The sequence below is a fragment of the Microtus pennsylvanicus genome, chromosome 3, assembly GCF_037038515.1.
Source record: "Microtus pennsylvanicus isolate mMicPen1 chromosome 3, mMicPen1.hap1, whole genome shotgun sequence".
NCBI classification, from domain to species: domain Eukaryota; kingdom Metazoa; phylum Chordata; class Mammalia; order Rodentia; family Cricetidae; genus Microtus; species Microtus pennsylvanicus.
This window is the reverse complement of record NC_134581.1, coordinates 78,458,466-78,471,605: the sequence shown is the minus strand read 5'-3', so window position 1 is coordinate 78,471,605 and position 13,140 is coordinate 78,458,466. Positions and strand designations below refer to the sequence as shown.

Here is a 13,140-nt window from a genome sequence, read left to right as displayed (position 1 = left end):
CTCATAACAATATCTACTCGGCCTCGTCCAGTAGTTTGGGCTTTTCTGGCAAGTACTCACACCCGTATGGATTTTGTCTATGTGATGGATAGATAGTTCTCCTCCCTGTGAGTTTCCAGAGGCAGGACCCTCACCTTTTCTCCAAAGCCCTACTGCAGTGACAGATGCAAATTAGGCGTCCAATTAGTCTGTTTACTGATCCCCAGAATGCTTTCTTGTCAGACCCTTGGCCTGACAGCCTGGTAGCTATAAACCTGCCAATGAAAGTTCTCCCTAGAATGCAGAGGAAGGACTTGTCCCGCGACACCTGGCACCTTGTCTTGCCAACCTAGTGGTGCTTTGACTGTGTTTCATGTTCATGTAAGGAGATCAACATGCATGGGGAAACCATGCTTTCCCTCCAGGACCTGCCAGACCATGGTCTCTCGTTAGACAGCTTCCTGCTCCTATTCTTCTATTCCGCTATGGTAACTTCAGTCCTTCTCTACATAGCTTACCCCATTAAAGTAGGGGTTGGTCTGCCCTTCCAGTAGGAAATTCCCAGAGAAAGGGTATCTATTTCCAGCCATTAGTCATTCAGGGCTCTATTTCCTCTGTCTGTCTGTGAGGGTGGTGGCTCATGACAGAACCACCCAGGCTGCTTGCTTTCTCACTACTGTGACAAAATCCCTGACAGAGGCCACTTAAGGGAAGGAGGTTTATTTCAGTTCACAGTTTCAGAGAGTAGAGTCCATCATGGTTTGGAAGGCTCAGTGGCAGGAACACAAGGCTGTTGCTTCTCACATCCTAACTAGCCAGGAATCAGAGAATAACACCACAAAGTCTGGCTATCATCCTCAAAGGCCACCACTAACGATACACTTATTCCACTTAGACTCCACATCTCCAGGTCCTACAACCTCCCAGGACAGCACTAGCAGGTGGGGATCAAGAGTTAAAACACCCCAGCCTGTGGGGGGGCATTTTGCATTCAGACCACAGTACCCCACTTTCTAGATACAGGGTTACAGGCATAAGTGTCAATCAAATGTCACTCAGATCCCTGAGAGCTGCCTCGCTGATGGTCCTAGACCAGTCCATTCCTTTCCCTCCATCCTAGCAAGCAGATACAGAGGACAGGAAATCACTACTCAAGTCATTCTGTGTCACGGTCACCACTTCTCACGTTCCCACAGTGCAATGGAAAGGACATGAGACTAGGGAATGAGGAGGGTATGGATCTGAGCTCTGACAACATGATGTGTGCCCAGATGTGGCTTCATTATGGAACTCCCCAAGTTTCCATTTGTGGAACAGGATAATAATTTCTGCCTCCTAGGCACATACAGATGTGTGTGCTATTTTTTGACCTTGTCAAGAGATGCCAATCCCACTCCCCTCTGTTGTTCAGATCTGGGCTAGGAAGAGAGGTGACCAAATGTCTGGGTAGAGGTAACCCCACTCTATTCTGTGACTGTGCCAAAGGAAGCAGAGTGGGAGAAAGTTCTGAAAGCTCATGAATGAACTTCCACCAAAACCAGGGGCTCTGGGGGGCCCTGCTGTGGTCTTCTGCAGAATGAAGCCCTCATTTCTGATGGTGGGAAAGTTGAGAAAGCCATGTGCACGCCAGCAACTACACCATCATTCAGAAGAAACAGAGGTGAAGCAGGCATGAACGGTTTTAATTACCTTTTAATCAAGTACAGCTGAAAGGACTTGAATACCCTAAAACAGCCTCTGGAGAATTCAAATGAGACAGTGCCATTCAGGGAAGCCTGGGTGGGAGAGGGAAGTGGAAGGTATGTGTGGCCTTAGATGTAGTTCATGCCCCTGGCCCTTTAATTCCCTAGTCCAGCTGTCTGTGGATAATAAATCAAGCAAAAGGAAAATGGACCTCCTCCCTTCCCAGGTCCTCGTGGTTTGCAAGCGGGGACACATTTGGCACACACAAATAAGAAAGCATTCCAGAAAGCCAGAAAGTGCTTTCTGGGCCATCCAACTCATTCCTCTTCCCTTTGAGAGGCTGGACAACCTTAACTCATGCCATGAAATGGAAGCATCTCCCTGTTTACTAGGTTTGAGATCAAAAGTTTGAAATCTCTGCACTCCGTGACTCTAGGGCATCTTGGGTATTACTTCATTCAGGTCTGTGTCATCTTCCTGAAGTGCTGGGTATCTGTCTAATGAAAGGATGTGTACATGGTATCCATCCTCTCCCCTGCCGGGTAACCTCTGGACCAAAGTTAAGTTGTCATTCCCCTCTAAGTACAATAAACTCACTGCCTGTCTTCGGTGACTTTGCGTGTCAACTTGACGTAAGGTAGAGTCATGAGAGGAAATGCCTCCTTGAGATCCAGCTGTAAGGCATTTTCTCATTTAGTGATCAATGGGGGAAGGCCCAGTTCAAGGCAAGTGGTGTCATCTCTGGGCTTCTGGTCCTGGGTTCTATAAGGTAGCAGGCTGAGCAAGCCATGGGAAGCAAGCCAGTAAGCATCTCCCCTCCGTGGCCTCTGCATCAGCTCCTGCCCCCAGAATCCTGCCTGTTTGAGTTCCTGCCCTGACTTCCTTCAGTGATAAGCAGTGGCAATGCTGAAGGGTAAGCCAAATAAATCCTTTCCCTCCCAACTGGCCTTCTGGTCATGGCGTCCTGTCACAGCAATAGAAACCCTAACTGAGACAATGCTCACTCTTCAGTCAGGAGCTTCCACCAGCTGTTTGAACGTAGTTTACGTACCCAAACGTAAGGAATCCTATCTCAACCAGCTTCTGAATATAACCTATCCTTTATGTCTCTTCTCAGCCTGATAATGGCTGGCCAGAGCCAAGAACGTGGTACTAAATGAACGTCAGCATCCACTGTACCTAGGACGTCTTTCTACCCAGATGATCCTTCTTGATTCCTCCACTATCTGCAGCTTAGCTGAGAGCAGCGCATCCCTAGACATGCATCAGGTGCCTGAACAGTGCAGAATCCCGAGCCCCACAGTGTTTTCTCATCCCCACTAAGGCTCCATCACAGACTGCGGCTGTAACGTTTGCAGCTTGAGGTACAAGAACAAAACTTCAATTTCTTTCCTCCTCCGTAGTCACAAAGACAAAGGGTTCACTCTTGCCATAGATCTTAGCCATCACAGAATGCAATATTTTTTCCTTATTAAGTTGAGAGTTTTTCCCGCTCACCTATAGGTAGTATTTTATGACAAGGTGTATCTTGGACACATTTGAATTACCAGTCTCACTACTGTTGTGCTTTGGGGACATTGTTGAGTAAAATAAGGAGCTAAAGGCAACAGGAATGCCAGAATTTTAGACAGTTCATAATCTAGATGACTGCTAGTGACTAAGGGGGGGGGCATATACAGTGTGGATACGCAAAGCACAAAGATGACTCATCTCCTAACCAACAAGGACACACGAGATGAGATTTTATTATGCTATCCGTAATGACACGCAAGCTAAGATTTGTGAATGACTTATTTCTGGCATTTTATATTTTCAGGCCCATGGTTTACGATGGGTATCCAAAGCCACAGCAAGTGAAATCAGATGAGCACAGGCTCTCTTCTCCTCTGTGCAGTTGTCACTGCCTTGGCATACTCTCCCCTGACCCACCACCACACCTCGTCCATACTCTCCCAGACTCGTCACTCCCCATGTGAGTTTGCTTTAGTTCCTCAGCTGTTTGGTGACATAGTTTCCTTACAGGAACATTCGGTTATTACGGGGATTTGGTTGACACAGGCAAGGGAAAAGTCAGGCATAGCAGCAGTGTGTGTATCTATGACCCTAGTGCACCCCTACAGGGAGATGAGAGATGGGGAAAGGACAGCACCCAAAAGCTCACAGACAAACCAGCTATGGGCCTGCTGCAGTGAATAACAGAGAATCTGTCTCAGAGAGTTAGGTAAAGGCTGACACTTGAAATTGTCATCTTACCTCCCATATCCATACTCACACAGTTGTTGGCATGTACACACACACACACACACACACACACACACACACACCACCGCCACCAAATACCCGAAAGGATAAAGTTCAAATTAGCAGACTGAGGGTGTCATTCAGTGGTAGAGTGTGTGTCTAACAAGCATGAGTTTCATCCCCAACTCCATCGGAAACATGTCATGTGTTGGCCTTCATTATCTTTATGACACCGTCTTACAGCTATTATCAATATATCATATGTCACACTATACAGTAATTCTTACTTTTCTTGTCTGCCTCTTTGAATGGATTCCAAACCCTTTACAGGTAATTCCTCATATTTAAGCAGCTCTTGACAGAAAGTAGGCATTTTGATGAATGAGTGAAGTATGGAGTTATAATTCAAGGCCACCTCTACCCGATTCAAGTCAATGGTGAGAGCAAACCTTCATGCGGAGGGCTAAGCACAATGTCCCCCCACCACATCATGGCTGCCACAGGGGGGTAGAGTGAGTGGCGCACGCATCTGGGAGCCCTGGATCGATTTCTTTCTGTTAAAGAATGCTGAGTACAATTCTATGACCTATTTGCAGTTAAAATCGTCTCTGGCTTCAAGGTGGAAAGTGATCTCAGGGGACTATTTGAATTTTCTTTCAGTTCAGCAAAACATCTCTGGCCAATCTTCCCAGTGGATTGAGGCCACGGACAGGCACCTCTATGGGTCTCTGGCAAAGTCCCCTCTCGGAACGAGGCCTTTCAGCTTCATTTACACTTAATTCGTCAAAATGTCATTGGTAAGAGCTATTTGATGTCCCAGGCTTATGAGCCTTGAATCTAAGCCTTGCAAAGCTCTTTTCTCTTTGAACCTAAATGTGCCATTCGACCAACATGGGGCCGCATGCCAATGGGGTACTTTGTTCTGAACCATCAAGCTAGATGGGGGTGCTCCCTCTGATGACTGTGCCTACCTTTCCCCAAGCAGGGCCAGAGAATGGCTGACTAGGGCAAAACAAATGCAAACTCAGAGTTCCCCAAAGAACCATTCTCATCGCCTGTCCTCAGACTCCGTCCTGGCTGGTGTGGACCCTCAGGCCCTGCTTCTGTGACTTCCTGTGCTTGCATTCACGACATACTCCCAACGCAAGTGGTGTCTACATGAAAACCATGCCAGGGGGATTTTCACACATATACAGGAATTGTGTTTAAATGCCCTCCTACAACGAATGCACCATATCCCTGGCAATGCCTTATGCAAGGAAGAAATAACAGGGCAAGGCTCTAATGCCATCCCCAGAGCTAACCCTGCCTCTCCATCTCATTCATCTGGGCAGATAGCTGCTCTGTTCTTCACTATATAAACTTTGAAATCCTGTAGTGAGTCCCAAGCCCCTTGCGAAGGTCCTTGGATGCCATGCTATTTCCGGTGTTGTTCAAGTGTCAGCTGCCTTGACCCCAGCTTTTTGCCCAGGGCTATGTGGAAGCCAGTCCTGTCCACAGACACTCAATGCCCCATCTTTTCAGCCTGATGTGCCAAAATGGCCCCAGAACACCTTCCTAAACCAAACCAGCGTCTGCTTATTCTTGAGATTGTTTGGTCCTGAGGAATCCCTGTCACCATTCCTGACATCACAGCCACCCACGAAAGATCACTCCCTTCCCCCTGGAGGGAGCTCAGCAGGGTCTACCACTGACTTGGTGGTGGGGGCCATGTCATCATGGTGTTCTCGACTACCTGGTGTCTGCTCTTGCTGACCCTCACTCTTCACACCATGTGCCTGCAGTTCTAGTTCGGAGGTTTCCTAATGCTGCTGAGATATGTGGACATGCAGGACGGGTGTGTGTCTAAACCTTCAGGGCTCATCCTCTTCAGGTAGGCTTAAAGACAATGGGGACGCACGGCACAGGCCCACATCACTCACCATATCAGTCCCCTAGATGTTTCTACTCTCCAGTTCTGCCACTGGTGCCTGGGGATCCGACTCCTTTAATGGTACCCAGGGTACTGGAGCCCAGGCCAAAGAGCGGAAGAAGTGAGGTCCTGTGACATGAGTTCCAGGCAGTGAGAGCTGGAGCTGCCAGATGCCCTGTCCCTCTCCCAACTGTGTGCTGTCTGCTGAGCGACAGTTTCATCTGAAGCACCTACTGTGGTACAGAGCCGTGGGCGGCTGTCACTCTAATGCCCTGTCATGTTGTTCCTTACCCCTTCCTCGTGCTTTCTTGGAATTACTCTCTTTGAAATCAGCATGCAAACTCTGGTCTTGGCTTTAGCCTCTGTTCTCCAGAGTGGCCGGCACAAGGCAATGCAGATACTTCCTGTATGTCCAATATAAGTGGTGTGTGTGTGTGTGTGTGTGTGTGTGTGTGTGTGTGTACAACATTTCACAAAAAGTTCCTTCCAGGTAAACACTGGTGCAGTGAAACAGCAAGGGGAAAGGGCAGAATAACTCACTACAGTGCACACAGCTAGCAAGTGGATGCTGAAATCTTTGTTTACACCCAGACGACACCAAGATCTGCACTCTCCCACATCATGAGCACTGAAATTAGACAGCCCAGGCTGTGTACTTACTACCTATACCACTTAACTTGACTTCCCTGAGCTTGTACTTCCTCATCTGCGACAGGGACAGATTTGATCTGATCACCTCTAAGGTCTCCTCCAGTGCGGACATTCAGAAGCCCCAGTAGTGTTGTGGGGGCCACTGTTGCACCAGCCTCTGTTTTGGTACTGCTTGGGACAAAGTTCTTTGAGGATGGGCCTGGGCCTAGCTCTCCTGTAACCTTGAGGAGCATCTTGGTAGAAGCTGGGGCAGGTGAAGTCTGACATCACCTGTTTCTCCCCAGGGTCCGTACCAATGACATCCAGACACCTTTTCACATGAAAGCCTCTTTTCTTCTTACCCAGGAGAACCTACTTATTCTCCAGAGGGTAGTCCAGACATCTCTGCAGGGAAGCTAACACTTATCAGGGTCCCCACCTCCCTAAACCAGACCTACTCTCTTTCGATGTTCTCCCATAATTCCATGTACTCTGACTCCCTTGGGCTTACTGCAGTTCACAATTATATACAAATATGGTTCGTCATGACTTTCTGCCTCACTCCCTAGTTATGCGGGCAGTGTCCATGCTCATGTTGTTTCCTGTTATCTCCAGTGTCTAGAGAATTGCATAAATGGTCATTGAGTTAATGGACTAGTTACATAATATGATGTCCCCAAGTTTTGATGAGATCGACCCAGCACTGTTTTTGTTGGAAGAGAAGCTGGGATGAATTTTAAGATCCCTGCCTGATTGCCCAAGTTACTCAGTATGTAGATGCATGTCCTTGAGTCCCAGGATCTTCTCCCTCTCTGCCAGCCCATGTCACAGCTCATTAGGGGGCTAATACGGAGATGGCTGGAAGGTGGCTCCTCCATCCCTGAAGTCTTCCTGCCAGACACGAGGCAGCCTGTGGAGGCTAAAGAGCTGGGCTCAAGGTGACCAAGGACATTGAGAGGCAAAGAGAAGGCTTGGCATTTCAGACTGCCGTGGGCTGACTCCAAAGTCGAGCCTTTATGAGGAAGTCCCCAAAAGAGTGTTCCGGGAAGGTTCTGGGACTATAGGGGAACACATCACTTGCCTTTCTGCATCCACACAGGGTGGCTCCGTACCTCAAAGATCCTGGTGTCTTAGTTTATTTTCTATTGACCCCATGACCCAGGCAACTTTTAGAAGGAAGTGTTTAAAAGGGGCTCGTGGTTGCAGAGGGTTAGAGTTCATGACCATCATGGCAGGGGACATGGCAGCTGACAGGCAGGAATGGCACCAGGGCAGTAGCTGAGAGCTCACATCCGATCCACAAACACGGGACACAGAGAGAGTTGACTGGGAATGGTGAGGGCGTTTGAAACCCAACCCAGTGAGCATTCTCATTCAAACCACCACATTCAAACCTTGCTGAAGCTTCTGTTGGTTTTCCATCCCCAGCCTTAATCTGTGAGCAAGACCTTGCTTTTGAACAGTTCGCTCTGAACCCCAGGGCCTCTAGGTGGCTCGCAATTCCTTGCTTGGGGTTTACGGTGCTGGGGCACTGAAGACACTTTCTACACTTCCTTGCCTGGCCCTCAGCAGTCTCTCTCATTAGCTTTAAACACCTCTTCTGTAGCTCTCACTTACACAGAACTCTCTGTAGTCACTGACAGGAACTACTGCTTCAACAGTCTGAGCAGTATTTATAGTCTCAAAGACAGGGATTAAAAAATGTTACCTTATATCCTAAGTTTGGCACAAGGAAAGGATTAAAGTCTTATTATAGTCATACAGGAATTGTCTTGGAGATCGTTGTTCTGAGAAATGAATTGTGAGGTGATTTTTGTCATGCGTAAACATCACAGGGTACACAAAGATACCTATGATATCACTGGGTCAATATAATCTCATGAGACCACCATCATAACACATGTCTGCTGTGTGCAAAGTAAGACAGCTATGACATCACCAGGCAATATAACCTGATGGGTCATCATTCCAGATGGAAACACCTCTGGGTAGCACACGATTACCATTCAATGGAGAAAGGGATCCGGGCTTGAATCCCAGCACTAACTAATACAGTGTAAGTTTTAACAAAGCCGTTAAGCTCTCACAGCTTCAGACTGCTCTTATGTTAAGTGGGAATAGCAAGGAGTAGAGAGAACTACTCCCAGGAGACCAGAGAGGCTCCATGGAGAGCCCCTGGACCATTAGTGCATGCTAAGGCTGCAGGAGCAAAGTGCAGAGAGGAAATGAAGATTCAAGTCCACATAGGGACCAAGACCTGTGCTCTCTGCATTCACCTGTCCTGGCCATTAAAATTCAATTGTAGAAATGTAGACAGTGAGTTAGCATCGATTTCATTAATGTTCACAGTTGTTGATAGTGTTTACAAGAGAAATTAGACTTTTACTCCCCAGAAGAACTTCCCATGCCCCTGCTATAACCCAACAGAAGACTGTCATTCTACGATGCTCACCTGAATTCTAATCGAGTCACTCATTTACCCTGAAAACCAACAACACATGCAGGTGCACCTTGGCTCTTGGTGTGCAAACAGACATTAATGATGGGGAAATAATACAAGAAATAACAAATAAGCCATCACTGCGACCCCCACCTCTGACACTTCTGCCTTAGCTCCTGCTTTACTTCATTTCCCTGTCCATCTCCCACACTTCAAAGTCAGCCAGTGTAGGTGTCCTCTGCTCCCCCAGGACCTGTCCACGCTTTGAGAAGGGAGTGTCAATGGGCAACCAAACCATCACAGCAAACAAAGCATAGGAATTATCTACAAATGGAACCCAAAGTCGAAATCTAACTTGCTCCAGTGCGGAGTGGGGAGAACCCTGCAGCAGGAATCACAGCAGTTGTGGACATTAAAGCATACACCAGTGCCTGGCTCCGTGCCAGCCCACTAAAGCTTCCTGGAATTGATAGACAGATCTAAGAATGATGGACCAAGTAAGTGAGGCAGGGGACCCATACCATGCCTCCATCACCCTCCCACCCCCATACGAATACAGACCACTGGACTGCTTACCCGAGCAATCAGCTCCCCAACCATGCCTGTCCAGGTGCCGTTGGCCTCAGGCACGCCATATACACCATCCCCGACAAGGCGGATCTTGTAGTTGAACCGTAGGATCTCAGCCAACTCCTTGAGCATGTCCACACAGAAGCCCTCGTAGCGGTCATTGCCTTCCATCTCCTGGTGGTTCCCCTTCAGCATTAAGTACGGGTTTTCCTGCAGCAAAACTGGGCAGCTGTCATTCTCATCTTAGCCCTGGCATTGCAGCCATGTGGGATGGGGAGGGCTGGGCACAGAAGGTCAGGGACTTAATGGGAAAGGAGGAGGGATGGGTACCAGGCTGTCTTAGAGGTGGAGATGAGCTGTCTCCTCTCCCTACTCCCCAAAGTGTTCCTTCAAGAGCATTCTCTTATCAGGCGTGGACATGAGTCCAACTGAATAGAAGGTCAAAATGAAATCCCTTTACGCTACTGGAAGTCATCATTTGGTCTCCCCTCTCATTTTGCCTTTTCTCCACAGACCTATTGCTAAGGGATACAAAAATACTTCTAAGATAGCAGGCTAAGTAAGAATATAGACATGGTGAATGGTTTTTTTAAAAAAAATATGCACACACAGGAGTATTACTTAGCCATAAAGCAGAATGAATTCACGTCATTTATAAAAAGAAAAAAAAGCTGAAACTTGAGGTTATCCTTTTAAGAAATAACTCTGATTCAGAAAGAAATGGATCATATGTTTTGTTGTTGTTTTGTCAAAACTGGAAAATGATAAATAAAAAGAATATCAACCAGGGCAGCGAGGAAAAAGGAGCACAGGGAAGGTAGGAGAGGGGCTTGATCAAGCATGATGTATGCATGCATGAATATAAGAATATAACACATTAGTATATACAACCAATATACAGTAATAATTATAATAAAACACTCCCAAGTATCTAAAACTTAGCAAAATAAAGTCATACTAAAGTATATATTGTTTTATAAGGAAAACCCGGTGTCCTGCCCATGCCTCTAGCATGCTGGAGACAGGGGCAGGCAAGTCTCCATGAGGCTGAGGTCTACATAGTAAGACCCTGCTTATAAGTTTGAAAAGATCATACACACAAATAAAGAACTGTACCCCAAGGCAGAGAGCACTGGGAACCAGGCAGGCCACTCAGGTGAGAGGTCTAAAGAAAGTGCCACAGAGGAGGGAGATCTGCACTTGGTTCTTGGCAGAGAGATGTGGAAACACTGGTAGACAAAAAGGTGGGTACTGGGCCATTATGGGCCGGGAAAAGGCATGTTCAGACACAGTTCACGTGAGAAGGGGCGTGGCCCATTGAGCATTTCCAGTGTAGTAGGCACATGGGCTGTGCTGAAAGGGTTAAGAAGAGAAATAGAGAGATGAGAGAGGCTAAAGGTGGGTGTGGACACTGGGATGAGGGTATTGCATGTCAGATGAGATGTAATACAGGAGACATAAAACTCAGTAAAGAATACTAAGTGCTGACAAGGAACACTCAGGGCAGGGACGGGTTCTCCCTTGATAGGTAACAGGATTCTGAGCACATGTGGTTCAGCTTAGATTGGAGAGAGATGGAAGAATGCAAAGTCACAGGAAGGTTGCTGTGATGCCTGGATGTGTGTCAGATGCAAAGAGCAGGGGTCCTAAGATCCTTGACATCTGCATAGATGATTAGTGATGATGTCACATTGGCCATGCTACAGGGGCAGGAAAGAAGGCCTAGGACATACTAGGTTTGAGATGGTGACAGTCTGTCCAGGAGGTGGGGAAAAACCATTGGAGATTAAACATGCTGGTAAGGGCAAAGCCGGACAGTGGCTTAGAGGCATGGAGAATACAAGTACCAAGGGGAGGAAGTGATGCAGGCTAAGAGTGATGGAGGACCCCACTCTAGAGGGAGCCTAATCTTAGAATGACTGGAAAGAGCAACCATGTAGCTTAATAGCACTGGCAACCAAAGGCTGAAAATGAGGAATGCAGGGGTCTGAAAGACCAAAGGGAGGAGCCTGAAGAAGGAGAATATGGCCCATTTCCACCCAGAGACATTACTGGGTCATAGGCACAAGACTTTTCCAAGCAGGCATGGAAAGTTTTTGGAACTGTAAGAATTTTGGCATACATGTTTAGAGGAGTGTATGGACCAACTGGAGAAGCAGGAGGGTTGGAGGCACTGGGGTAGTCTCACAAAGGGCCTCTCAACTTCAAAGTCACACTGTCCCTCCAGGCTGCAATTCTCCTTCACAAAGAACAGGGTGGCAGGGTCCCCAAGAGTGTGTCATCTGTAATTGGATGATAGTGGTATTAAGCAGTGTGATGATGGGCTCCTTTTGTGATGGGGACACTGTGCATGGGATAATAGATGGATGAGAAGGATTCCTGCATTTGGAAGAGGCAGATAGAGAGGGCCAGGAAGATGGAGAAGGCAGAACTTAGGGGGTAGGATAAGGGGAGGGGGAGGGAAGGGACTACCTAAGGATCCACTGGAAGCAGTGGGTGGAGACAAAGCTGGGAAGAGGTATGGGGCAGGGTGCAGACACAGATACAGAGAAGAGGAAAACTGGGGCTAGCCAGTGCCAGCCTGAGTCCTGCCAAAGGCGAGGGCAGGTAGGAATAAAGGCTCAACATGTGTGCTGCATGTAGGTTTTTGTAGAACCACACTGGGGTCAGGCGTGATAGGGGGTGCTCAGGATGCCCACATCTTGCACGCCCCTTTCTAGTCTACCACAGAAAGAACTGAGCATCAGAGCAGAAGGATGTGCTTTGAGCCGAGCTCCTGTGTCAAGCCTGAGGGAGCTTCTACATAGAAGGATGCAGGGCCAGGCAGACCAGTGACCTTGGATGGGGGAGCAGTTTTGAGCACCATGAAGAAGCAGCAGGTTGTGTGTCGGGGTCTGAACTCTGGGATGAAGGTGGCCTGTGGCTTGACTTGTGATCAAGTCCACTGTCATGGCAATGAGACAAGTTTGTCTCCCTGCCCACTACATAGACTGTCCTTGGCTCAGGGACCTATCCACGCCCCACTCATTTCCAATCCATCTCTTGTCAAATCTAACTCATCTTGACCTTAGAGTCACATTGCTTTTGACACCAATGAACTTCTTAGAATTATCCCTGTGCTCTGGCCAAGGCACCTGTGGAAGCCACCCAATGCTCCTCCTCACACTCGATGATGATAATGATGACGAGACTGTGAGGCTGTGCATCCCCAGGGTGGTGTGAGTGGGGTCTGAGGCCACCCCTTCTCCTCATTGTCACCCCCATATCCGCTGATTGAAAGAGTGAGAAGGGCCTCGTGGCCTCCTGGACAGCCCCTGACTGGGGTTTCCACTCTAGCACCAGAGGTTTTTGTTTGTTTGCTTGGTTGGTTGGTTTTGGTTTTTTGAGACAGGGTTTCTCTATAGCTTCAGAGCCTGTACTGGAACTAGCTCTTGTAGACCAGGCTGGCCTCGAACTCACAGAGATCTGCCTGCCTCTGCCTCCTAAGTGCTGGGATTAAAGGTGTGCGCCACCACTGCCCAGCTGAAATTCTCTTTTTCTTATACTCTACTCTCGAGTTCCTTTGAGATCCACTGTCATGCTCAAAGTAAATATTCACAAAAGGCTGCTCTCAGGGGGAAGAGCAGTGTTGGACAATCAAAGTATCTTCAGGCCTAAGGCTCATGGGCACTTTGGAAAAGGAGGG

General features: G+C 47.9%; 1 protein-coding gene across 3 annotated transcripts in view; it reads right to left on the bottom strand.

The window, feature by feature from the left end:
• Positions 1–13,140, bottom strand: part of Grik4 (glutamate ionotropic receptor kainate type subunit 4) — a 431,671-nt gene that overhangs the window by 59,971 nt on the left and 358,560 nt on the right. For 2 of the 3 annotated variants that reach the window (XM_075966267.1, XM_075966269.1), the window contains one exon: positions 9,462–9,665. The exons of the other annotated variant lie outside the window; for it this stretch is intronic. In XM_075966267.1, the coding sequence (XP_075822382.1) occupies positions 9,462–9,665 (204 nt within the window). The remainder of the gene's footprint in view (positions 1–9,461; positions 9,666–13,140) is intronic. 3 annotated transcript variants of the gene reach the window in all.